At 40.4% G+C, this 27,169-nt stretch overlaps 1 protein-coding gene across 1 annotated transcript; it reads right to left on the bottom strand.

Moving 5' to 3' along the window:
• Positions 1 to 238: 238 nt before the first annotated feature.
• LOC108098380 (leucine-rich repeat-containing G-protein coupled receptor 6) lies at positions 239 to 20,634 on the bottom strand. Its single transcript, XM_017201243.2, has 15 exons — positions 20,547 to 20,634; positions 11,491 to 12,395; positions 10,094 to 10,165; positions 9,332 to 9,475; positions 8,861 to 9,004; positions 8,201 to 8,272; positions 8,055 to 8,126; positions 6,258 to 6,326; positions 4,980 to 5,117; positions 4,734 to 4,874; positions 4,604 to 4,669; positions 4,399 to 4,542; positions 3,969 to 4,336; positions 1,833 to 3,614; positions 239 to 1,399 (listed from the first exon to the last, which is right to left on the bottom strand). The coding sequence occupies exons 2-15, from the start codon at positions 12,039 to 12,041 to the stop codon at positions 1,065 to 1,067; spliced, it is 4,098 nt and encodes a 1,365-aa protein (XP_017056732.1). The 5' UTR covers positions 12,042 to 12,395; positions 20,547 to 20,634; the 3' UTR covers positions 239 to 1,064.
• Between the last annotated feature and the right edge of the window lie 6,535 nt (positions 20,635 to 27,169).

Below are 27,169 nucleotides of genomic sequence, written 5' to 3'. Positions count from 1 at the left end.
CATTACATTTAAGCCTATATATCTACAACATATTTACTTAACCTTTTAGGAAAAATTGTAGTTGCCTAATATTTAAATAGAGATCTAATTGAATTCGGGGAAAATATGTTTTGAAAGCTTCTCAACTGGGTTGTTTTTTATAAGAATCTTATATATCTTCAATACAACTTTCTAGTTTAAGTAAGCATAAAAATCAACTAAAAATTATTTTATCTCATTAAAAATCAAAACACAGATTTCAGTATGTGGAAATAGTTTAATTTGAATGTTTATGGCTTGGTTTCGTTTACAATCGTTTCGTTCGATTAAGTTCTACACCGAAAGATGCTTGGCATCGTCGAATATAATACACACATTTACATAAATATATAGTTATGCTAAACACATATGGTTAAAAGTTAAGAACGTAAGCTACCATAATAAATTATGTAATACATAATACTCTTTGTCAATTTCGCCCAGTTTCTCAAAATGTTGTCAGGGTACCCATTTGGGTTAAATGAAATGTAACTAAATTATTTTTCCGTTTTTAAATTTTTTTAAAAGATTTGAAATAATATTTTCTACACAAAAAGGGGGTTTAAACGAAATAAAAACATATCTGCATAGAAAACTTACTGATGCAAAATATAGTAAAATGTTGTGACTTGAAAAATGGAATTTGTAAAATTATTTTTTATTTCATGAAATATTAATAAATGCGACACCAAATCAAGAAACTAGACTCGTGACTAATCCTTTCATCTTTTGGAGTCAAGTGTTGGCTTCAAAAAGATTCAATTGGATCGCGATCTTCGGTATGATCTTACTTAACAAATTGGCTACTTAATGCTAAAACTATTTCGTGTTGTTCAGATGCCTAAAGCGGGTTTTTTTTACTTTGTGTCTTTACTAGAGTAAGTGCCCAATCCCTCGACCATCCCTGCTTCCTTAAGCTTCCATACTCCCCACCCCGCCCCGTATACAATCTATGAACACAGTCAGCTTTCGTCCTGTTCCCTTGACCTCTACAGAAAGGTCTCCCGGTTGGATGCCCCCATCCTCCGCCAGCGCCAGTCCCACCATCATGGTGGTGCGTCGTTGGGATCGGGCGGTGGCTTCGCCGGCTGCAGCACCACCGGTGGTGGTGTGGTGGCGCTGTTGGCAGTGTTGGCGGTGCTGGTGGGAGCAATGAGGAAGCCACTGGAGACTCCGGGAAGTGGCATGCCCAGAAAGGCGGCGCCTCCCGTGTTGTTCGAGTCGCCATCCTCCATGATCACCGAACTGTCGGCCGCCGAGGGAATGGTGGGCAGGAACCGCACTCCCAGGCGGGGTGGCGACGAGTCCTCCTCCTCCTGGACAGCCTCCTGGCGCACCAGACGGGGCTTACCCGCATCCAATTGCGCCTTGCCGTTGTGGGCTGTGTGTAAAAAGAGGTCACAAAAGATAAAAGTCAATTAAACAAAATAATTTTTTATTCAAAGAATACCAAAGAGTATTGTATTATTGTATCACGGTAATATTTATGACAGAGAAATATTAGTGTCGTAATAAATTTTAGATAAATATATATTAGATTTACATACAACTTTTATTAATTACTTATTAATTATTAATTGATTATATCTATTATTCAATGTTGGCGGTTGCATTGTAACTTATTGTTAGCTCTAGATAAATTAATAATTTATTAGACTTGGTTTAGCTTTATTATTTCAATAAAGACTAAACAAGTTGGTGCTTGAAATTAAAGTGTATGCTCTTTTAAACGGACTCACATTAATAGTTATTTTTTGTTATCGTTCCTTAAAAGAGCGTATCTTATATGAGTAATGGAATATGGAATTACTTACCGATAATCGAGGGCAAGGGTGTGCTGCTTCCCGCACTCGATCTGGACAACCGGAAGGTGGAAGTACTTGCAGTTGTGGCGGAAGCAGAGGAGTCGTTCCTCGAGCTGGACAAGTTGGAGTCCTGCGACGTCTTGCGGGTGATCAGCCAGGCGGAGTGGCGCCTCCTGCCGTGCGCATGCGCATGTCCATGTGGCTCCAGCATTTTCAGCGGCATGCTGCAGTTTCCAGGCGGCACGGGAGCGGAGGAGGGCGGTCCATGCCGCCAGCTGGAGGATCGCGAGCTGCAGAAGTTCTCGCTGGAAATGGAGCTGGCTCGGTTCTGGCGCTGCTGCCTCAGCTCAGCAAACTGATACTGATAAGGATTCGCAGCGGCAGCGGTGTAAGCCCTTTGCCGCCTCTGCTGCGGCTGGCGTCGCTGCTTGCGTCTCCGTCTGCTCTCCCCGCAGCAGAAGGTCCTCAATCTCTGCCACAAGCTCGGCGTCTGCTCCATCTTGTGCCAGTTGGGCATCTCACTGGGCAGCATCCTTAAGCAGCGGCAACCGGGCGGATGAGCAACCGCTGCAGCGGGCAAAAGCGGCGGTGGGAGTTCACCCCTCTTCGTGCGAGCCACTGCGCCACGCCCACCCTGACCACCGCCGCCCACAACGCGGGATTCCTCGAAGTGTTTGCACAGCGTCACACAATCCTTCTTGAACTGCTTGGTCATGATGGCGTAGAGAAAGGGATTGCAACAACTATTCAGAGGTAGCACAAAAACCGTGAAAATCTTTGCCTGCTCCAGGGAAATCAATTGCAGGCCAAAGATCGCGGTGATGGAGAAGAAGGCAATGGGTGACCAGCAGAGGAAGTCCGTGAAGACCAGCAAGGCCATCCGTTTGGCAATCCTCGAATCGTTGGTATTCCACGCCTGGCTGCCCCTGATGGCCCAGTACATCTTCAAATAGCAGCCCATCAAAGTGAGAAAAGCACAACCATTGATGAACATCAGCGAGATCACGTAGGTCAAGCTGGCCGGCCCAGTGGTGGTCTCGAATGGCAGGCAAACGGCGAACTTCCTGTAGTCCGAAACACCCAAGAGAGGCATCAGTGCCATGAGAAGGGCAAAAACCCAACCCACACTCATTATATAACCCGCCTGCTTCAGGGAAAGTCTCTTGTTCAGGTGAATCGCATGGGTGATGGCGTAGTTTCGCTCCAAGGTGATCACCGCCAATGTGTAAACCGAGAGCTCGGAACTGAGCACCGCCAGAAATCCGGACAACTGACACAACAGCGACATCTGCCACGGAATGGCAAACATCCGGAACTCGCCCAAAGTTGCCGCATCCACAATGGCCAGAATGCCCAGGTAAATTCCCATAAAGAAATCCGCGGCTGCTAGATTGCAGACCAGGAATCGAGGTACATCCATCTTGGATCGCGAGCAGAGCAGCACAAAGACCACGGTTCCGTTTCCCAGAAGGGAGAGCAGGAAAACCACCCAAACTCCACATCTCAGTGTCCACCAGTCGAAGAGGTCTGCGCAGGGGAGGAAAGGTCCTGGCATCGGCAGGCATTGCACTGAACCCGGCTGAAAGTCTTCGGTGGACATGCCGGAGAAGAGTCCCGTTCCGAAGCCATATCCCGTGGCCGGGCCACTCATCTCGTGCTCCTCGAAGTACTCCTCCATGTAACTGGTGGCGATTTGTCCTCCCGACTGCGACTGCAGCTGCTCCTCGTTGAAATTGGCAGCTGTTTCCCAAGGATCGTGCATCGCGGCTCCCAATTGTTTGCTGAGATTATCTGGGGAAATAATTCTATGTTTTATGCTCCACCATATCGATATATACTATTTCACTGAGAAAGTAAAATGTGATAAGGTTCTTAAGGGGGAGTGAGAATTAAGTCTTATTTTGAAACTAGAATATATTGATTTGTAAAAATGAAAATATTTTTAATTTAATAAATACATTTACCCAATAAATATAATACAACTTTTACGCGGAATAAAAAGTACCCATTTTAAAGTCATATGATATTTTTATACAAATAACTGATTTAAGAAGTGCTTGACTCTTAAAAAATTATTTGAACTTTTATAGAAAAGGCTTATTTGTTATTATTATTTTAGTTTAAAATTGGAAATGCCTAACTTACGCATTTGTGGCCAGATGTTCATCATGCTGTTGTTCCACAGGGTCATATCGAACTCGGCATCCGAGGGAAAGAGCACCGCCTCCTGAACCTGGGAGGTTTTCTTCTGGGCAGACATGGCCACCAAAGGCAGAAAAGCACAGCAATGATAGGCGTATGAGAGTATGAGCGTTTGGATCCGGGGAAAGGTGTCAGGCGGCGGAAACTCCCGAAGTTTCGGATTGTTGAAGGTCTTCAGGTGGAGCAGAGCACGCAGTCCATTTTCGGGAAGCTCAGGGAAGATGTTGTTGCCCAAATTGAGATCCTCGAGGGCTGTAAAACCAGAGAAGGCCTCCTTGTGTATGTACGAGATCTCATTGCCCTCCAAATCTCTAAGAGTATAAAAATAAACTTTATAGGATCTATGCATTATCTTGATTTTATATTGACCCACAGCAACTGGAGCTTGGGAATGCCCTGAAAAGCATCTTGTGGCAGGGACTTGATTCGATTGTAGGAGAGCAAAAGATCGTGCAACTGCTTCAGTCCATTGAAGGGCTTTCCCTGAATCGCTTCAATTTGATTGCTCGATAGATCTCTGGGTTCAGAATTAACTTCATTATATTTTAAGCAACATTATTTGATAGTGAGATACTCACAACAGCCTTAAGTCTCTGCAGCTACTTAAATTTGGGATGCGCTTTAGGGAATTAGTTTTTAGTTCTCTATTAAAAGAGGTAAGGGTATTTAGTTTCTAATACATAAAACAAATACTTTGCCTTAACTTACAAACTCTTCAGTCTTGGCGTTTGACGGCATAGATTCGTTGGCACCTCCTGAATGCCAGCCCGATCCAGTTTCAGTATTTCCAGGGCGTGACAAGCCTCAAGTTCGGGAAATGAACGCAAAGTTCGGACATCCGATAAAATCCTGGGAAAGGAAGGAGCTTAATTTTCCTGGCACCTCTTTAGTGTGTGCAAAAGCCAAGCACAACTCGGTCCGAATCTCGTAAAGTCAACCCCTAAGAATACTCACAGCTTCCGCAACTTGGACATTCCCCGAAAGGCTCCTGCCGAAATGGTCGACAGGGGATTGGCCCTCATGTCCAGCATTTGCATGCTCCTGGGCAGTTCCGTGTCGTTTATCCAGCGCAGTCGATTGCTGGTGATGGAGCTGGAGGGTCAGAGTAGAAGAGTGGCAGAAATTTAATAAAAACGTTTATCCAATGCCAAGAAAAGTATCTTTCGGATACACACTGCTGGCAAGTGGCACTCGGATGCAGCTGCATTTAAAAGTCAAGTTGCAAGTCTTGCAAACAAGCCAACGGAGCCAAAAATAAACTGTGACAAGAGCATACTTTTGGGCGTTCATATTGTTAACGTCTTTCTGTGTTTCTTGGCCAGCATTTTTGGAGGGGAAATCAGGCAGCAAAGTGTCGAGCTGAGTTCACTTAGAAAGCAAGCTGCCAGTGCGAAAATTCAGTCATCAACCACAAAGCTTATTCAATTCTTCGACACTTCCTTTAAATTTTCAAAGCACACAAATTAACTTTATTTTGCGACTGGCAAAAATCTTTTTGTTTATCTCTTCTAGTTTGTTGCCCTGACTTGGCTTGACTCCCATTATTTTGCGAGTGGAGTCAACAGAACGCAGACGCTAACTGCATGCTTTTAATCCTTTTAAATTTGATTTTTTGTTTGTGCCACTTTGCCGCTGCCATACAAACCGCACACATGTCGTCGAAGTGGGTGGACATTCTGCTGCCACACTCGTACAAATTTATTTACCCGCTTAATTCCCCAATCATGGATGCACTGACTCTGGGGATGCAGCGCAGCGTGGCTTTTATCGCAACATTTAACATGCTCATAATTATCCTGTTTACCAGAAATTGAATTTCCTTAGGGAGTTCTTGCAATCGCAAACGATGTCAGCGTTGCAATGACAGTTGCAACGGACCTTCTTTGTCGTCGTCGTCGCAATGTTGCTGCTGTGGCAGCGATGTTGCTGCCGTACTAGCGATATTGCTTCTGTGCTCCTTCTTCAAGGAAGCAAAAAACAAAATGCATAGCCAGCTTTCACAGGATATGGAATAGAATCGAGCCGGTTGCGGCTGGATGTGGCCGTAAATTCGACAAGTAATGATGCGTTATGATTTTCGGTTTCCGCTTGTTTGCCGCCCCACAAACTGGGAAATGTCGTGGCAAGTCAACAACACCAGTGGCAGTGGCAAGTGCTCCCCGCTCTCCCTCTTCCCAACTTTGACCAATATTTGTCGAACACCTGTGCTTTTGGGCAATCTGATATACTTACAGCTCCTGCAGTTGCGACAATTTGTTGAGTCCTTCGGGCAGACTGCTTATTAAATTATCATCCAGTTCTCTGCGAAGGAAAAATAGTAGAAGATGGTTTGAAATACATTTCTTGGTTTCGATTATAGGAATTGAGTTGCAAATTTTGTTCCCGCGTTATATTTTCAAAAGAAATCAGAGCCATTTGCATGACTTTGTTTGGGGTCAGTTTCGATACGTGACGTCACGTAGTTCGAAGCGGTCGGTTTTCCATTTCCGATAGGGCGACTCCTGGTTGAGGATGCAAATTTATGCGTGAACATAAAGCTTACGAGAGTTTTTATACAAACTACATTGATTTCAATTATTTATAAAACTTTCAAGCAAATCCAATAATGGTGAGAGGATTTTACTCTTCAATTTAACAATTAATTACTCAACATTCAAAATAACAGATATTAAAAAGAACAAATGGCTATTTCAATAAATAAATAAACTATGTTATGTGTGAACAATATTATTTAACCTTTAGAAAAAACATAACTATACCTTAATGGTTTTGATTTATTATTGTAACAATTTTTATGTAAGCATTTTTTCTTTTTTTGTTAAATATTCAATGTAGTACAAACTTACACATACAATATTTATACGACATGATTGTTGAACTGTTTTTTTTTAGTAAACTTGATAACTACATGGCGAGTGGGGATTGGAAACAACAGATGCTCTCGCCAGCAACTTTCAATCTCATTTTCCACCGCATATGACCCACTCTGACTCCTTTTTCTGTGGGCGTGACTCCGCTCCCATAAATCTGAAGACAAACGGCAGTATGCACAGGGAATATTTCCCTCATTCTTCGCAAAGGTTTAGATTTACGCGATGCACGGGGAAAGTTTTTCACTTTCACTTAATGCATTCCTCGAAAGCCCGGCCACGCCCCCTCCTTAGTTCGCTCAAAGAATGGAACTCTGTCAGCCACAACATAAATTTGCATATTTGTCTCCTGCCTGCCGTGGGTGGGAATATATGTATGGCAATATATGTATATGGCGGATAAGGAGTCGAGCGGATTTTATGGGCCCACGGAAAAGCGTGCAGCGCAAAAGCCAAAAATTTGCGGTAAACAGCAGCGCAGAACGTCAACGATGGCGACGACAATTTAAGCTGTCGGATCCGAACCAAACTGAACCCAGCGCGCAAAGGGGGAAAAAGAAAAGCGAAAAGTTTTCCACGCTTTTGCTGTAAAATTGAAATTTATTCGAGCCATGGCCGCAAAACGGATAAACACCATTTCCACTTGCCACTTGTGTTCGCTTGAGGTATCATAGCTTTTTTTTTTAACACTCCTGGCACATTTAATGGGGTATTTCGGCTGCTTTTGATTAAAAATAAAAGTGCTTAAAGTTTTCAAGCCATTAAAATCTTAGTTAATGATAACTTGTAGTTTTTTTTCTACGTTTGATTGATTTCCAATCAGAAGAATAATAGTTTTACTTCTAAGTTTAAAATGGTAATTTCTCTTTTTCAGAAAATTAATTTAAACTTTTCCTAGGCAGTTCTGTTTTATCTCAAATTTGAAATTTAATTAGAAACCTTTCAGTGGCTTATTTCCATAATTTAGAGCATTGAACCATCATCTAGCTTTTTTTCCCAAAATAAGTAATTTCCTATTTCATATCAATTGCAGTTTTTTGGGTCGCCTTGGTGTCAGTGGGTTTATGTCAAGTCTCGTTGGTCTATGTAGTGTGTTTGGGCTTCCTGAGCAAAGTTCTTAAAGTATTCGAAGTTCTCTTGCATGGTTGTTGCTACTTACAAAACTTTTAGGGCGGTTAAATTTTTTAGAGCTCCCGCGGAGATTTTCATGATTTGATTTCGCTTCAGCAAGCTGCAAAGTGAGGAGAAATGAACGCTTCAACTTGTGCACATGAATATAGGTGGCAGGAGAGTTCAATTACTTACAGCACGATCAAGTTTGGCATTCGCGGAAAATCCTCGTCGTTTATTATTGTCAACAAATTGCTGCCCAAATTGCTGTCGATGGTTCAAGTGGAAGCAGAAGAGAGAAATTATGAGCAGTCGCATGGTTTTATGATCCCCTAACTTTCGTTTATAATTCAATGCTTTTTAGTGGCTCGAGTAAGTTTATAGATTAAAAATGGTAATACTCTTCGGATGAAGGAAGTTAGGGGGTCAATGTTCGGTATAAACATGCACATAAAATTATTATTATTGGCTTTGGTTAGTTTATATGGGTTCCCATGGTGAATGGTTTGTTGTCTTTAAATCAACTGGATTTTTGAATTAAATAATTTTCTAGCTAGTGAGCCAGATTTCTAGCCCATAAATTAGTAAACATGTAACATGAAATTATAGACAGTCCCCCCGCACATAAATTAAATGATGAAATAATTAGCCTAATGGGTTTGTTTAGTTCAACAAAAGTGCATGCCAAAACATAGAAAAAACATGCATAATGCGACCAACTGCAACACGGATTAAATAATCAAGTCAACATGCGGTTCTGGCCAAATTCACTGGGTTACAAATTTTCAGGACATGCAGGATGATATTATAATTAGTTTAAGGAACTCTTGAACGGAGGCAAGTCAAACTGCTCACAGTGCTTCGAGTGTTCTGAGTCCGGCGAGCGCATTTGTGGGAATTCGATAGAAGAGGTTCCCCTCCAGTCGCAAGGTGCGCAGTTTCTGCAGGTGGCCCAGGCAATCCCCATCCAGGCTGACCAGGGCGTTGCCGTTCAGTTGTCTGTGCTTTCAGCCATTGCAAAAATATCAAAATAAAGGCGTCGGCGAAAAACAGCACGGAGAAGCGAAAAAAAATATGAGAAAATAGCGTGTAATTGCTCGGCGAGTGCAAATGCGTGTGTTGCAGTGTGTTTGCCCAAAAACAAACAAATTATCCGGCTGAGAAGTCCTGGCAGGACACTCTTATCCTCCTCTTCCTCTTGGCGGTCAATCCTCAACTTAATTGCAGTGCTTAAAAGCAAACATAAACGTCCACGTACACTCAAACACACACACACATCCGTGGATCGTATTTACTTTTTTTAAACAATTTTCCTTGCATACTTACAGGCTGGTCAGCTGAGCGAGTCCTTGGAAGGACTGCGGCGGCAAGGACTTGAGGCCACAGTTCTGCAGGCTCAGGCGTTTCAATTTACCCAGGCCATAGAATGCATTGGGATCCATATTAATGATGCTATTGTCGGACAAAGTTCTGCAAATAAACCTTCCCTTGGTCAACAATAATAGTAAGTATATCTATATCTATAGCTATATAGCCGGCATAAAGTCAAACTAAAGTCGAGTGTCGTCGGCGAAAGTGCAGGAAATTGCAAGGATAGCAAAGTCGGGCGTAATTAATCGTGCCAACTCGCTGAAATATACAGCGTAATCAAGTAATTTATATTACCAAGGGTCGCAACCTAAATCGGGGTTGGGGATCTGCGGTTTGGTTTGGGTTCGTGGGTCTAGTGTTGACCGCTGTGATTTTTTTTGTTGCGGATGGGTTTGCTGTGAAATTGAATAATGAGTTGCCATGTTGGCCGGCGAAGGCAACTTTGACTGCTGAAATGACGAAAGTTTCTATACTGTTGTCATATTTTTAGTCTCGTTGCTGCAGTCCAGTACAGATTAAAAACGGGGAAGTTTTGCGGTTTCTAAAATACCCCAAGGGAGCTGGGTGTTTTTACTGCGGCTTAATTAGGAATGGGAAGGATAATCTGCACCATGAATGAAATTGGCAGATTTATCATTAATTAAACGAAACCATAAAACTGCACTGTTACATTTTTACACCAGCTTTTGGGTACATTAATCAGGGACTTATACTTACAGCTCCTCCAGATTGGGCACCATAAAAAATGAGTTTGCCTCCAACTTGGTTAAGTTGTTGTTGCCCAAATCTCTGTTGGCGAAATGAATGACAGAAACAAAACAATAAACAAATTAATAACTGTATTGGACCATTCTCTATGCCAAAATTTCATCCATCAATAAGGCAAAGAGAAAACATTTGCCATTGTCATGAATTGAAAACGAGGCTTAAATGATTGGGGTTGGGCGCTAGTCTCTGTGGGCCATCAATCAAACTGGAAATGGCATGGAAACATATTGAGCTAACCCTCTGATCTCCGCAAAGTGGAAAATGGCATAAAAATGAAGATGAACCGCCAGGCAACGAAAAAATGTTTCGCTTGCCAAGAAGTCTTCAAAAAAATCAGAAGAATCCAATTGAAAGTGAATGTAGGATGCAGGTTTCAAGTGATTTTAATGGCTTATGACTTGTGTCTCAGAGCGATGCGTTAATTAATAAATTATTTATTTATTTATGGACCGTTCGAGTTGGCCATTAATCAGCTGAAACTTTGGCTTAGCCAAAAGCGGTTCCCAACTCCTTTGAGAGAGCCCGTCGGCGGCAAGAAAACGTGACTCACATACGTGAGCAGTCGCAGATCTGACGCTGATGATGACGGGACGGCGATGGTGACGATGACGATGATTGCGAAACGCTGCACAACGTGGCGTATGTGTAATTAGATTAAACCGCATGCCAAAATCGTCCGCCACCGAATCGGACCGAAGACTGCGAAATTGACTTGTAATTATGCGATTTGCGGAATTCCAGCTGCGGAAAATGGTTCAATACCTCGGATTGTGAGTCGGCCTAATATAATAATCGCTTAATAAGGGGAGTTTGGGAATTATTAATCGATACAATTAAGCAGGTATTAGGGGTTTTTGGTGTATAGGGTTTACCAATAGGATACTTAACAAATGGTTTGCCCAACACTTTCTTGAAGTTGAAATGATCAAGCTGTATTTTAATCAAACCTTAAAGGAACTTTTATTCTAAGGCAAACATTAAAATCAAATGGGTGTAAAATGTTTCGTTTCGCATAAAAACTTATTTTTACAACTCTTAAAGTAGTTAGTTTACATGGTTATGAATAAATAAGTGTTTTTCTTTTGAAATTACACTTTGATTTTTAACATGATTATACGAACTCAATTGGAGTTACATAGTTTAGATGTTTAAGAGATGCATCTCAAAGTTAAACATTAATTTCTTTCGAGAATTACTTTTAAGATTACTTTAGATAAGTATGATTACTTGAGAGAAGTATATATGATAATGGGAAATATATCACGTGTTTTTACTCTGCTTATATCTCTGATCATATTCCTTTTATCAAATTTAAATAAAAGTTTTAATTTAGGTTTAATACTCACAGTACTACCACTTCGCCGGGCAGGTTGACGGGCACCGCCAGGATGCCGATGCCGCGGCAGCTGAGCCGCAGGACCTCCAGGCTGCCGGTGCAGTGGCAGTGCTTCTGCAGCCAGCGTTCGCAGACGGCGTGAAGGGTTCGCTTCCCGCCGATGACGTCAGAGGAGGCGGTGGAGGACAGCTGGCTGCCGTGGTACTCCTGCAAGGACTTTTCGTACAGGATCTGGGCCTCCCTCTCCGGATCCGCGGAGGGCAGCATGACGTTCTCCCTGATGCCCGAGGGCGTGGCAGTTGCAGGGGCAGTGGCAGTTGAAGTTGTGGCACTTCTATTCACAGTTAGTTGGGCGGGCTGTTCGCTGGCTTGTTGCTGTGGCTGTGGCTCCTGTTGCAGGTGGACGTGTGGCTTCTCCACCCGGCGATTGAGGGGATTTTCTTTGGTCTCATCATGGCCAGCTGCAGCAGCAGAAGCCAGCAGAGGCAGTGCCACAAGCAGCAGCAGCAGCGGCAGAAAAGCGAGCGCCAGGCGCCAGCTCCACCGGCAACGGGCTGCCATCGTGGCTGTCGTCGCTTTTGCTGATTGATGCTGTCAAGCATTTGTCATTTGATGACAGTTTTGTGTGCGATTCGTTTCTCGCTCATGATTCTCGGCTGCCGTTGCGGTTTCTTAACACTCGCACAACACACTCACACAATTCTGTGTCGCAGTTCGAGTCTATTTCATTCACTTTGCATTCACTTTCCGCTTCAGTTGCACTTCATTGTTCGGTTCGGTTCGGTTCGGTTTGGTTTTTTATATATGGCTATTTTATGCGGCAGCAAATGGAATTCACTTTGATTGCCAGCGTTTTTGCGCTTAACGTGGCTCAAACGCAGCACTTTGTCGGGTTATCACGGTGATTGATGCTGTCTGAGGGGATGCGATAATGAGGCGTCACTCACGGTTTTTTAACTATAATTTATTGCCTCTTTACGGTTAAAGTATGCAACTTGATTTATAAGCGTTTGAAAATCTAATAGATATTCTGTTTGGCAACTCTGCAAAAATTTATAAAAGTTCGAAGGGTTAAAGATTACTTGTTGAAATTTAATAATAGAATCCGTCAAACATCCACAATATTGAAAAGTTTTTTGTCACATTACCCTCATCATGGCTGCATAAAAGAAAGTTTTTCCCTCTTTTCAACCCATAAACGTACAAAATTAGCCAGCAGCCCATGAAACACTTCATATAAACAATGGGCCAAAATGAGGAGCTGGCCAAAACTTGTGACCAAAGGACCGAGCCTTGTTCCTGTCAGAAACAAAAGGCTGAGGGGCCCACACACAAAGCTGATGAATGACAAATTTGACACAGAATGTTTCCTGCTGAACCAGTGGAATAAGGCCCATTTTTCAGCACTATGACCGAGAGTCATAATTAATGAGTCCGTTGACAGTTTTAGATTTGCGATGGGCTGCAAAGTGTCGACGAATCGCTTTTTTTGTATGTATTTTCGCCAGCCAACTAAATGAATCTTAACTTCACATTCTGTGCGCCCCCTAAATGTCACGATGATGTGTTCGGTGCAGGATGAGGAAGGACAAAAATATGTCCGAAAATAAAAGAGATTTCCCAGCACGAGCCACCGGCAGAAACACCTCCTCCTCCTCCTCCGCCGCCGCAAAATCGCTCACACTTTTGCCGGATGATTTATGGCATGTTTATGTTCCACTGACCTCGCCACTAGCAACCGAAAACAGCAACAACTGCGCGGATAGTTGGCCACCTCGGAAACGTGGCCCGTGGATAAGGCAAAAATATACAAAAAGACGCGGAAAATACTTGACAATGTCGACTTAAAGATACCTGATATAAGCAATTTATATGGCCTATGGCAAAGTGTAATAGGAAAAGAATGATTGTCTTTTATGCCGACAAATCAGAATTATCGTTACATTTCGACAAGATAACAAAACTATTCAATAATATGTTTTAGCAGAAACAAATTTTGCAAGAAAAACCTTTCCCTTCCCTTTAATATTAATAATGCTTTTGTAACATACTGAATGCAAGTCCAAAACACCTTTTTTAATCCTTATGATAGGAAACAGAAATATCAGAAGAAATACCACAAACGATGACTATGATGATTTCAATTGCCTCTAATCGAATCTGGGGAGTATTTTATGGCCCTGCCCGTTTCCATTCATGAATAATAATCTATTCGCTCCTCTCGCCTTTGCTAATTGTAAACAAACATCGATTGTTATTTATTTACTATGAAAATCGATTATAAACACTCGAATATTTAGCATCTTTTATGCGAATTTGAAAGATTTTGTACAGGTTGGCGACAAGGTGATGAAAATAGCAATGCGTGCTTCAAAAAAGCAAATAAAAATATTTGTGGCGAAGAACTCAATCCGTTATGCATTAGATCTCTATCTAATATAAAAATGGTTTTGTTTTTCTTACCCTACCCTGATTTTATTTTCCCCTAGCAACAAATCTTCGAGGTAAACTTTTAGCCCAACCCTATCGAAAACTTTAAACCATCTGCAAACGAATGGGAAAATTCAAATATTTACACCCTCAGTTGGGTGTGAAGAAAAAGGAAAAGGTAAAGCAAAACAAAACAACAGAGTAAAAGAGGTGGGAGGAAAATCAAAACCAAAAGGCAGACAAATGCAAGCACACGTTTTCCAGATTGTGATTGTTTGCTGAAATTGGCAGGCGGCTAAAATCGCTTTTCATGACTCTATAAGAGGTAGCCAAACATTCTGGCTCCTGTTAAGTGTTTCGGAAAATTGTTTGTTTGCTTGTCAATAACCTGTGAAAGTGCTTTGGAGTTAAAGTACATAAGTTTTTGCCTATTTGTGCGTAAAGTAAAGCAATAAAACAGTAATAAACAATAGTTGTTTCTCGTTTTGCTTTTCCTTTCCCTGTAAATTGGTCCAATCCTCTTTGTTTTCAATCCTCAGATCTCCTCCAAATCAATTCCCAAATCCAACACAAATTGGACAGGTCTTAATTAACTAATTATATCGCTATTAGCCGCCTGGCTGATTAGTTGACATTGACTGGGTATTGTGACAGATCAATCACAGTGTTTATCACATAATCGTTAAAGCGGTTTATCGCAATTGCGATTTTCGCTGAGCCATGCAAATTCTCACAGCTGAACGATTGCCAAGTCAATCGTTTCGGTATTTTGCGGATTTAATTGTCACACGATTTTGTTGTGACTGTGACTTTAATTGATATATGGTCAGTTTGGCACATAGTCGCCGCGAGTGTTTTTCGGTTTTCCACGCACTTCAATGCCAATCCGCGGGCAACCCACATAACTCCGCAGAATGCTTCAAAATCTCATGAAAATCTCATAAATTTTTGCATTCGCAGCGATTAATTACAAGAGCTCAGACACACTGACACGCCCCAAAAAAAAAAAGAACTCAGGCATTCTATCGATGCGAGTGTAAATGTGAGTGCACGTCGGTGGGAAATATAATATGAAAAATATGAAACCCGATTTGGCAAAAGCTTAATTTTCTTGTTGAAAATTGATTTTGACATGGAGTGAATTTATATTTCCCCAAAAACAGTGCGTCGGCTAGCTCTCCTCAATCTGAGATGCAAACTTGTGTGTGGCTTGATTAAATCGAAATCAATTTCAGCTCACTCGGTGTGTAAAAGAAATCAATAGGCAATACAAAACACTCGAACACTCGAGTGCGTTTTTCGTATATCTCTGCTTGTGTGCTTTTTTCCAAGTGCACCTTACCAAATAAAAAACTGGATTTTCAACACAAAATGCAACTTCAATTTGCCGCAGTTGTTGCTGCTGCCGCTGCTGCTGCAGTTGCATTTATGCTGTTTTACACTGACCTTGATTCATTGTGGGATATTTTCGATTTTTTGTTGCGTTTTGGCTTTTGGCTTTTTCGCGCTCGACTTTATTAATGACAGCTGTTGCATAATTTATTTAATTTTTTGGCGCGCTCGAATCTGTTTTAAGAGCAAAATAATTAAATGTGATTTCTGTTTAAGGAGAAAATCAATTTTCTACTAAGTCTCGAAAGGAGAAACGCGGCTGATGAGTATGAAATTTAACTAATTAAATAGTTTGTATTTTAATACGAAAGAATTTGTTAAGCTTTATATCATCAAGGCAATAAAACACCAAACAAAATGTGAATACCTTTTCAAAATTATTGCCTAGATATAAATCATCAATTAAAATGTTCAGATTTTGTATCATTTATCCGAATATTATTATAAACATTGCTAGCCCATAATCTGAATGTGAATCTATTTTTAGAGCTGCCAAACAATTATCAATTTCAAAGCTGAGGCCACATAAAAGTTCACACCTCCCAGCCGATAATTTTTTGGCCTTATCCCACTGATCGGAGCACTTTGATCGCTTTGATCTCGTGGCTTCTTTCTTTTGCCCCATTGTTGAGATGCTCATATGTATTTTGCGATGTTATTGTTGTGCGGATTGCTGTCGAATCGATATCGTGTATCTTTGAGATGGCCCCAGGGAGTGATGGGAACAACTCGCTGGCAGCTCTCATTATTGGCGATTATTCAACTGTTTATTTTATGGCTTTCTCATTACATTCTCCTCGGCGGTGTGCGGTGCAAATTGGCAACGTCATCGCCGTCATAATCAAGCTATTAGCCAGAAAGAGAGAAGGCTTCTTATTTACATTTCATGCTACTCAATTTTATTGGCAGTTTGGGTCAATTGTCTAGCGAACGAAATGTGTCTGAAATCGCTTTTCGAATCTTTGTTTGAGGAGATTCCCAAAAGTAATTAATGCCCGAAATCTTGACCCTTGATTCGCTTTTAAACTTTTTTGTTCTTCGCAATTTCCTTCTCATTTCTGGAGAAATTACGTGCACGCAATACATTTTGGCAAATGGAAATGCCACTTTGTTTATTATTGTTATTTGTATCATTTTTTTCGGTTCTCTTGGCTGGCAATCAATAGAGTTTCGAGCACAAAGGCAGCTGCCAACTGGCAACTGACCTGAAAATGTGTCCAAAACTCGATTAAGTAAATCGACCCGCAGAGATCGGGGCTTACTTATTTGTGGCTATCTTTTTGAGAACGTGACACAGCTGCAGCAATTGATTACGCATACGACCCGTTGAACCCGGTTAACTCTGACCGCTGCACTAGATAACAATACCGAAAATTCCCTTCTCATTCATTTCTCTCTGTTTTGTTTTGCTGCAGACATTTTTATAGCTCCCAAATTGGTAACAGTCGAATGGGTGGTTGAAGATGTCAGTGGCAGGCCACTGAGGATGGAGGAGGTTCCCTTTCTAGTACCCCGTAATTGCCGACTGACATTTGCGGTTTGCTTATAACCATTTCGGGGAACTAAGCCTGAAATGATGTTGAAACTTTAAGGACCAATAAATAAGACGGAATATTCGCTTATCAGCTTTAAAATGGGCCTATACAGAACGTTTATATTCATTAAATATGTTAACCATTTTCAAAAATGATAACATTAAAATTGTAAAACTTAAGACAAATTAAATAAAATTAAAATATAGAGAAAATTTCCATCTCAATGATTATTTTTTGTCCTGTGTACTGTGAATTAATTGATAGAACAACTTAATTACGCATTCTTGCACACCCACTTTAAGGGGTTATATACCTTTTTCACCAGAGAAATACATGGTTTTTATTTATTTTTTTTTAGCATGTTACCATTGTTTTATTTAAATTCAATAAAAATTTTATCAAAGTACGTGTCCTTAACTTAATTTGTATAAAATTTCAGTGAAAATTTTGAGTATTGTGGAAGTTATAGTCCTTCCCGCAGAAGTCCTTTTTCATTAGAGGCTTGCGGTGAGCATGAAAACAAGAAAACGGCTCAACTTAAAAAAAAAATGAAAAAAACTACGTTAGTATATAGTGTTACCTAGTTCGTGAACGAAGGATTTTACGAAAAAAATTTTTTACAGTTACAGCGATTGTTTTTTCAAAAAAATCGATTTTTCGAGGTCTAATAATTTAGTTTTTCGCCCCAAAAAAATAGAAAAAAATTCGAAAAAAAAATCCTTCGTTCACGAACTAGCTATTGTATCTACAAACAATCCCCCAAAATTTCAAATCGATCGATGTAGTGGTTACCGAGATATCGTGCTCACCGCAATGACCTTTTCTCAAAAATGCGACTCCGAGATAATCGCGTTTAAAGTTTTAGGTGGACATTAGGTAGTCATGTTCACCGTGCGCTACGAACGGCTGTATCTTAGGTTCTAGTGCCCCGATCTCTACAAAATTTTGCAGAAAAATTGTTGAAAGTATGTACATCAAAAAAAATAATAAAAAAATTTTCGATTTTTTGAACTTGAAAAAAGGTATATAACCCCTTAAAGGGAATAAAGAAAGTGAAACCTCATTTTGAGTCAATGAAGGGTAAATTTTCATCGTCACACCTTGAGGGCTAAGGGTCGCCATGGAAAATGCTCCAAGCCAAGTAGAAAATTTTCCATTTGTGGCAAATGCGCAAATTGCATTAGGGCAAAAGTTTTCCTTTCAGCTTGAACGATTTTGTCAGCATCTTCTTCTCCTACTCCCTTTGCGTCCCGTTCCATTTGCCTAATTACACCAATGTGGCAACATCATTAAAAAACTTGCACAGCTTTTTTGATTAACACCATGAAAAGCATACATATACGGTTTATGGCTGAGTTTTTCCATATATCGCGACACATATTTCGGGAATCGTGTCAATTGCTTGAGCACTTTTTCCCACTGTTCAACAATTTCCGCCAATGACGATCGAAAAAAACAGAGAGGCCCACGCCCACGCTTGAGTTATCATATCAAAAGCGATGTCGCCATTCAATAAATATAACATTTTAAATGAAAATGTTTATTTTTGCGCTACCAATTTGTGATTGCAGTCGCCAGACTTGTTTGCTAGCAAAGTACTCTAATTTAGAATGTATATGTTGGTTAAAAGAATAATTCAAGATAATATAACAAAAAATATAAATAAAATTAAATTAAATTAAAGTTGTGATATATTGTTTTTGTAAGCGGGTAAATTATCTGTTTCTTTATTGAATCACGATACTATTTTAGACTGAAAGGATAACTCTTAGTCGACTTTCTTATCTTTCGCATGACACTTCTGTCTGTCATTGCAGCGCTTTTGTTTTTTTGTGTCTGTGGCTTTTCATAATGAAAATGAGTTTGTTCATGCGTAATTTTTATAAACTGTCGTCATCAATAGAAAACCCCGCTCGCCACCCAAAGCAAGCGGCTCGTTAACTTGCCCCAGCTCGCCTTGGAAATGCACTTAGGCTTCGCTTTTTGTAATTTCGTTATTTGTTTTGTATACATTTTTCAATTAGCTGCAATTTGCGGCAAGCAGCGGCAGCTGCCCAAGAAAGAATATTTGCCAAAATTGATGACGCCTCGAGGCAACCTTTTTTTTTTTTTTTTTCTTTGGCTTTCCGAAAACTTTAAGCTCGTAAATTAAAGAAGAAAAGGGTTACGCTATGACCGCTGATGGATTACAAATTAAGTTGAAACTGATGCGCACTGCATCGTCGAAGAGACTTGTTGGCTCTGATTAAATATGCTGGCCAAGTGGGAATTGGAATCGTGGGGAATTTCGGTTACTCGGTTGCTCTGTTCGGGGCCTAAATGGCAATCCAAACACGCGTCAACACTTTGTGGCCCGTGGTCAGTGGGTGGTGCTGACCAGGGTGATCAGTTCGGACTCCTTCTTAAATTTTTTGCGTTTTTTCTTTGTGTCCAGCTTAATGAAATGCATGAGATTTCGGCTGTCTGGTTGGTATCTTTGGCGCTAAAGTGATGTGAACATTTCTGGCTACCAGATTGGCATACATAATTAACAATTGCACTCGGGGCGCGCTCTCTAGGTTGATGTTGCCATACTTGATGGCTTTCTGAGACTCATTCTGCCCCGGGTGCATTGACACTTTTTTGGGGGTTTCCCTTCGCTGCTAAACGAAATCTGACTACAGATAGTCGTAATGAATGCGAAGCATTCACATGCATTATGCTCGCCTTGGGAAATTTGCTCTGAAGACATTCAACTGCGCGCAAATTGTGCTTAGGGAGTTAATAAATCTTTCATTTTGTTTTAGGAACTGCTTTGTTAAGAAAACCATTATGTATAAAGTTTTATCAACATCCTGTACAGAATATTAAAGATAACTATTCAGGAGAATCTAAAACTTATGATAAGTTTAAAAACTGAAAAGCTGCTTGAGCTTTCATTTTCTGATAGCGTTCACATTTTAAACTGCTTTTGAAAATATTTTTAAGCTATTTAAACACACTTTTAAAAGTACATTTGAATTTGTAACACCCTTTTTTTTATGTTTTATTTTAAAAGACTTCTCCATATCCGTCACTTGATTAACATGTGAATAATACCACTATCTCGATTAACTTTTATGTAAATTTCAATTCCATATCACTTTACGATACCGAATTTGAAGTAATTATTATTTTTTGCTGGCACAGTTTTACACTTATCACCAAAGCGCGTGTCGTATATGCATTCGATTTTATTTTATATATGCTATCACGATCACGATATTCTAGGCATTTAAAGCGTCACGAGCTGCTGCGTTAAATAAATCGACGTCATAGATCAGTGTGCGAACTTTTATTATATTTTTGTGCGGTTTTGGTCGTTTTGTGTTTTTATTGAAAATTGAAAGTGTGTTATAAACACTCACACACACGGGCATTTACACACTCGGAGTGACAAATGCAGGCACCAATACAAACACAAACGCTGGGGAGATGAAAATCAAAACAGCAACAAAAGTTGTTGATGCCGCCAAAAAGTAAACGACCTTTAACGCCAATAAAAACACACACCAAAACAGAGGCAACAACAACAACAATTCGGCGGCAATGTGGAGAGGAAAGCGGCAGCGGTATTGTCGACGACTCCTTGCCGCAATTTGCCGCCGTTGGATCCGTTAAAAACGCGGTCAGCGCCCAGAAATTTAATTTATGCGTAACGAGTTCACGCGCCTACAAAACTTGGTGGCACCTCAGCTGTTTTGGAGTCGAGTAATCCGTTTGCTGGACAATCCGCTGCTCGATTATTATTTTTTTTTATCCGTCAGAGTGAACCGCACGCGTCGAACGCACAAAGCGAACTGAACCGAAAAGCGTTTTCGGAGGAGCCTCCAGTTAGCAGCAGCAGCAGCAACAACAACGGCAGCAGCAACTGCGACAGCAGCAACATATATCGCAGGTTGCCAGCAACATGCAGGAATGTTGCCAAAACGCCTGCCACTGCGTCACTCCTTTGGCTTCTTTTTGGATCGAGGTTTTGTTTTGCATTGGGAGAAGTGGTTTTAGCATAAAATTGACCACAAATATAATTCTAATTCCTGATTTAAACTATAAGCCTCACTTTTAATGTTTAAATAAAATTTACTTGAGGCTTACCGAATAAGTGATTAAATTAATTATATCTTTATAATATTTTATTGAAAAAAAAAGTTTATGACTGCTGTTTAAAAATATTTTTTTTATTTCAATAAATTAGCTATTCAATAAATTCAATAAAGTTATTTATACCTTGAACAAACTATTTTCCTTTTAGAAAACTTGTCTCTTAACAATTTTTAATGTTTTTTCAAACCATTTGGTATGGCTTAAATGATTTCATTTATCCCAAAAACAGATCTTAGTTTACCTTAAATTTTTGTGTCCTATTAAAATGTTGCAGAGAGTGCGCAGTAAAGGCGGTAAAGTCGTGTTGGCCAACCTGTGCCGTTCCGGTGGCCGTTGTAGCTGCGGTCCCGGCTCGTAAATGCTGGGAGGTCCTTCGGCGAGCCTGGCTGGGAGGACTGCTTAATGCAAGATTTACGCCGGCATTCATTGAGTGGCCATAAACACCTGTTGCTGCTGTTGCTGCTATTGCTGCTGTTTCTGCTGCTCCTGTTGGAGTCCGCTTGTCGCTTTTCCGACATTTCCTACATCTGCTGGCTACAAAGAAAACTTTTTTATGGCCCACTGCGAAAGAGGGGAAAGTTTCTTTTATTTTTAGTCATTTGAAAGCGGCTTATGTGAGAAACTAGAAAATTGTATTATTGCTGGGTAATTTATTTGTTCTGTTGCCGCTATTATTCCTAGCCGCTGGAAATATTTTCCAGATTTTCTATTTCGATTTGTTATGCCGTGACAGAGGTCAGAAAAATTTTACTCGCCAACACTGCCACCGAAAAATGTGTAAATTGTCAAAAAATCAAATAGAAAAACTGTCATTTGTTAATTGAACACATTTAGTTGGAAATGTTTGTGTGGCCAAGAAGTGTAAATTTAAGTTTGACATGTTTTTAGTTTGTGTAATTATCAGAACATTTTTTTAACGACCATTATTTTCAATTAGTCCATGATGTCACTCAGTTATTGTGTATTTTGGGTAATTATTTTACATTTATGTTTTATATCGTACGTTACCGAAAAGATTTATTATCTTGTATTACATAGCATTAGCATATTATCATAATAAATCTAATAAAAACAACCCACAAACCGAGTTTTAAAAATTGAAATTAAATACTTTACATTTCTTTCCCCTTCATTTGCAAATTTTCCCATTTCACTGATGGCTCGTAACTTGCAGCCGTGAAGGGACTGAAAATCGGGATGGTCGAGCGCATTATGCATAAATTTACGTTAATTAAAAGCGCCACAAAGTGCACAAGATAGCCATGGCATGGGGCAGAGAAATAGATATGGGCCGAGAAATGGAGAGCGGAATTGCGAGATCTGGTCCTTAATGCAGGCCCAATATAAAATATGCGTGTCGGTAATTTGAGGAATGCAACAGAGGACCAAAGGCCTCGTAAATTTTCAAGAGCTCGCCACGCTGAGAACTCAACTCCCCCTTTCCCCCTGCTCTCTTCTTCTTTCACTTTATTCCCTTCCTCCATTGAGCTCGGCCAACCCAAACGGAAGCGGAAGTTGCAGCAAATGGCGTATGAGATTGAGTGTGTGAGTGTGTGTGTTAGTGCGGGATATAGAACATTAGGAGCAGAGGGAGTGTTCGAGGGGGTGAAGGGAGGAACTCCTGCCCTAGTGTCCTCGTAACAAGAGTCCTGACCATGCACACACAAACAGGATAACGACGATAACTACAACAGGGAACCTTTCATGTTGAAGGGGGCCTTTGGAGAGCAAAATATTTACACATACTAAATCAGGCACAAGTCCTCGTGAGCGTGTGTGTAATGACCTTGTAAGGATGTTTGCCCTGTGCACTTTTTGCTGACCCCAGACTTCCCACAAAAGCTGCTTTGCCCACAATTATGCAATTAGGAGAACAGCAGTTTGACTCGAACTTCACCGAAGGCTGCTCTTTAAATTCTTTTATTATTTAGTTTTTATATGGTTCTTAGTAAGGCCGCCCATGGTTTGACAAATTGCCTCAGGGGATCACAACTCATTTTGCATATTTTTCACTCTCAGCCATTCATTGAGCATAATAAACTATTCATTAGCATTGGAAAAACTGCCAAATGCAGAGAATCGCGCATTTAACACATAATTCATCAACTTTTCATTGGCCCCAGGAAATCCAATGAGTGTTTTTGAAATTATCATAAATTAGACAGGGCTGAAAAGGGGACGGTTATATTTATAATGATTGATTGTCCAAATTGCCACCGCCTTCGGATTTTAATAGTTTTAAGGTAAATCGAACGGTTTGTTTAAAATTTAAAAGGAAGTTTACCCACATACTTTAGTTTTGGGTATTAGAATTTTTACATAGAGGAGCCTTTTCATTGATTTTTTTAACTAAAAGAAAAAGTTATCTTTCGTTATTTAAGCAGAATATTAAGGCCGTCAATTTTCGTTTAATTCTGGTTCATTTGGGAAATAAGGGATCAATATCCACACAATAAACATGCAGCAAACAAGCAACATTTTAACCTTCTCTTCTGCCCTTTCACCCGTTTTACCCACATCGACCTACTTATGAACGCTGACATATTGATGGCCAGGATGGAAAATATCCAAGACCGCATCATTTAGCTCTCATTCGTTATGTGTGTGTGACAGTTGACTGAGAACCTTTTGGAATGGAGAAGGGGAGATTCCATGGAGAAAGCAAGAACTGAAACCGAAGACAACCGAGATGAGCGTGGAACACACAAAATTGCATGTCGAGTGCTGCATAAAACTCGAATTACAGCAAATTTGTGGATATCGCTTGCCAACCAAAAAAGGTTCTCTAAGCCATGAGGGATCTGGCAGAAACTCAGCCAACTGCTCGAATGCATTTCGTTTTTATTTGACAAATACTTTATAGTGTAATAGGGAGCAAAACATCATCAACTTTAAGTTCAACAGCTGTTTAGATAAAATTTAGTTATATTTTGTTGAACTATTTGTTCATGTTTATATTAATAAATTACAGAAACTGCTTTTTATATGTATATAAATACAGAAATAATTAAAACCTTGTTCACTGCATGTTACACTTTGCTGACCAATGAACTTTTCTGGCTCACGTTGTGTCCTTTTCGGCGAAAGAAAGATAAACAAGCTGCATTGTCGGGGACAATTAAAAGTGTAAAGCAACACCGAAGGACGAGACGAGTCACAACATTTCTGACATTTTAATTGCCCCCGAAATGTGAAGATGCAGTGACAAGGACGCAAGGATACGGGGAATGTCCTGCGAATCAAGTGACAGCGACCACATAATTTGCGGCTCTCGTTTGACTTTAATTGCATTTAGCGCTATTCGATGAAACTTAATTTAAACAATTACAGGGTCGGGCGTGGGAGCAATCCGTAAAGAGCTTGTTGTTTGGGGAGTTGGGGTAATGCATTCGCAGACGCCATAAAATGCAAATTCCCGTTTATCCTGTTTGCCGATGCCAATGCATGTGCTGGGTCCCTGCCATTTAGCCGGGTTAACTGGGGATGCCGTCTGCCCGTTGGCCCGATTGCAGGTCCGCCAGCTCGCCAGTTTGCCAGTTTGCCAGGCTGCCCTGTCATGTCTGCTCAGCGCCAATTTCCATGCTTTCCACGAGCGGCGTTCCTGGCGCGCTTTAGCACAAACCAATCTAAGGATGTTGTTAAGCCGGCAATCCCATTGCGCCTGCAAGTGGGCGACCAGTGGGTGAGGTAGTGGGTGAGGTGGTGGGTGAGCTGGTGGATGGGTGGTAGAGGCTGACCCCGGCCTGCTCCACTGGGCCTTAGCACAAATATTTGATTTGAATTTTCGTTTCAATTTTTTTTTTTAGCTATACTCAACAGTTGTATATGATACACCGGTAAAAGGATTTGTCAGATGCTCTTAGAAAAGATTTATTTAAATTCAGTGAGACATGAATCATGGGCTGTTTTCCCTAATGGTATAAAAAACCAATAAGTATCATCAAGATATGTATTTTAAATTATAAAGAATTATAAAATATTTATTTGTGTTTTCTTTAAAATATACAAACAACCAAAAATCGAAATTACTGAATATTTGTTTTATTTAAATAAACAGCAATATCACAATAATTATATTATTTTTATAGGTTCGGATATTCTTTTAGATAATTTATTAATATATATTATTTTTTAACAATAATAAAAAGATTTACCATCTGTAAATAGCTTCTAAAATATTTCTATATTCAAACAAGCTTTATTTTTTTCGGTGCACATTTTTAATGCAGCTTAATATAGCTTTGCGACTATTCTGAAACTGGCTGGGCATAATCCCCGAGTATTTTAGCGCTGGCACTGCACCTTTGACCCCTATTTGCACATCCATTGCACACGCCACCCCCTGTGAGCAACTCATCAAAGTGCCATTACTTTTACCCCCAGCAAATCCGACAAGGGCGGTGGAGATGTTGTCACCAGTGCTCCGAGCCTTAGATAAATATGCAAATAGACTGCATGCCAGTCAAATGAAGCCCCCTTCTAGATTCCATTTCCACCCACAATGGCTTAATGTTAAGTCAACGAATGGTTTTCACACATAAACTCCGATTAGCCAGGAACTTGGCTATTAATTGTCCTGATTCCATATCTGGCTTATTCATAAGGTTCAAGCTCATTAGAGGAGCCGAGTTCATTGACCGACACACGCGCCTTGGACTAGAAAACTTTCGAATGGATCCGATTTACCCTTTTGTGGAGGGGCGTCTAACCGAAAAAAGTAGGCAACACAACACAATTTTTATCGGGCCCACGCACGTCAAAGTCCCAGGGCCCATGTCACGCCCACTCCGCCTCTTTTGCGGCGTTATATATGTCCCTCTATTCCTATATCTCTATTACTTTTTTGTTGGCTCTTCCTTTGCGGTTTATTTATTTATTTTTTAATTTAGTTCTCCTGTGCGTTCGGTTCGGCTTAGTTTGGTTTGAATGTTTTAGGGCAGGAGAACCATAATTCAAACTGGAAATAAATAGCAAAAAGTGTGGTAAGACATATATTTGAACATTGTACATGTAGATTGCTTACGGCCGCATAAATTGTGTGACACAACTAAATTTTATATTTATGATTGGTGCGAGGTAACAATATTTTCTTAAAACCAGATTTTGCTGTCCATGATTGTACAACTCTCGACATACCCATATTCAGATTTTCATTAAGATGTGTTATAGATAGCACAAAAATGCGTCTGTAGGAGTTTATTTACTATCTCTAACTAAATAGTGGCTTTTAGTTGTTTGTTGTGTCATGTAAGATGTAACTTTAGTAATATAAGGTTGGAATAAATATTTATTTTTTAAACTCAATTAGCTGCTTATTTTAAAAGTAAGTCTTAAAGTCTCAGCTTTTCTATTTCGTTAACGCCTAAAAAAGTTCCTTTTTATTTACTTAGTGAAATAAACAAGCGTCCTTGGGAAGATATATGTGAATTTACCCAACTCATATTTAAGTTAACTGAAAGTTGTTATCTTCTTATAAACTATTCCCATCACCATAAAAAGCAATCGTTTGACTATCCTCTGACCCGACGCATTCTATTCCTGGTTTGTTCATTCTCTTTTTCCGAGTACGTGTCCTGTGTGTTTTGTCGTCCTTGAGGAGGCTCAACTTTAAGCAAGTCAAGCCGAAAAAAAAAATCTGCCAAATCATAGGCCATTTCAATTTAAATGTCCCCGAATGCCACCACCTCGTCCATTATCCTTCCCCCATTTCCACCACGTCTTCGGGAGGAGTCCAATGCTTAATGTGCTTCCTGTTGACGATGCCAAATCGGGGAAATTCTGCTTGCTGCTCGTTTTCCCAAGCCCCAAGCCGGAAAATTTACCCCCTGACTTTGACCAGTTGGCTTCGAGTGACACGTCAAACACGCAACTCGGGATTTTTCTACTTGCCAGTGTCTTTTGGTCGTCTTTTGCCACCAGAGGAAATATTGATTATTATTATGGTCGTTCAGGGCCTACCGCGGATTTGGTTAGGAGCTTAGGAACTGGCCCTTGGCCATTGACCTTATTCCAAGAGGAACCTCTGACATTCTGGCCCAAATGAGGCGGCAATTTTTCCACACTTTGTGGCTTCTCTTCAGTGGGCGTTAATTTGTTGATAAATTGCTGCAGCTCAAAGAGCCACCAATGCTGGCCGTTTAAAGGTTTAAATTTCTGGCTTACAAATCCCCGGATGTGACAGTACGTTTTTATGGTGGTATTAAATTTGTC

Source organism: Drosophila ficusphila, unplaced genomic scaffold (genome assembly GCF_018152265.1).
Source record: "Drosophila ficusphila isolate 14025-0441.05 unplaced genomic scaffold, ASM1815226v1 contig_712, whole genome shotgun sequence".
Lineage (NCBI taxonomy): Eukaryota > Metazoa > Arthropoda > Insecta > Diptera > Drosophilidae > Drosophila > Drosophila ficusphila.
The sequence above is the reverse complement of the archived record's forward strand: the minus strand, read 5'-3'. Positions and strand labels throughout refer to the sequence as shown.

What these genes read in the sequence shown, in the direction of transcription:
- LOC108098380 (XM_017201243.2), bottom strand. Translation starts at nt 12,041, where the DNA reads ATGGCAGCCCGTTGCCGGTGGAGCTGGCGCCTGGCGCTCGCTTTTCTG. An exon ending in TTAACCGCCCTAAAAGTTTT is followed by an intron (nt 6,327 to 8,054) that starts GTAAGTAGCAAC and finishes TTTCCTTCGCAG; the next exon opens with AGAACTGGATGATAATTTAA. An exon ending in TGCAGAGACTTAAGGCTGTT is followed by an intron (nt 4,543 to 4,603) that starts GTGAGTATCTCA and finishes TTCTGAACCCAG; the next exon opens with AGATCTATCGAGCAATCAAA.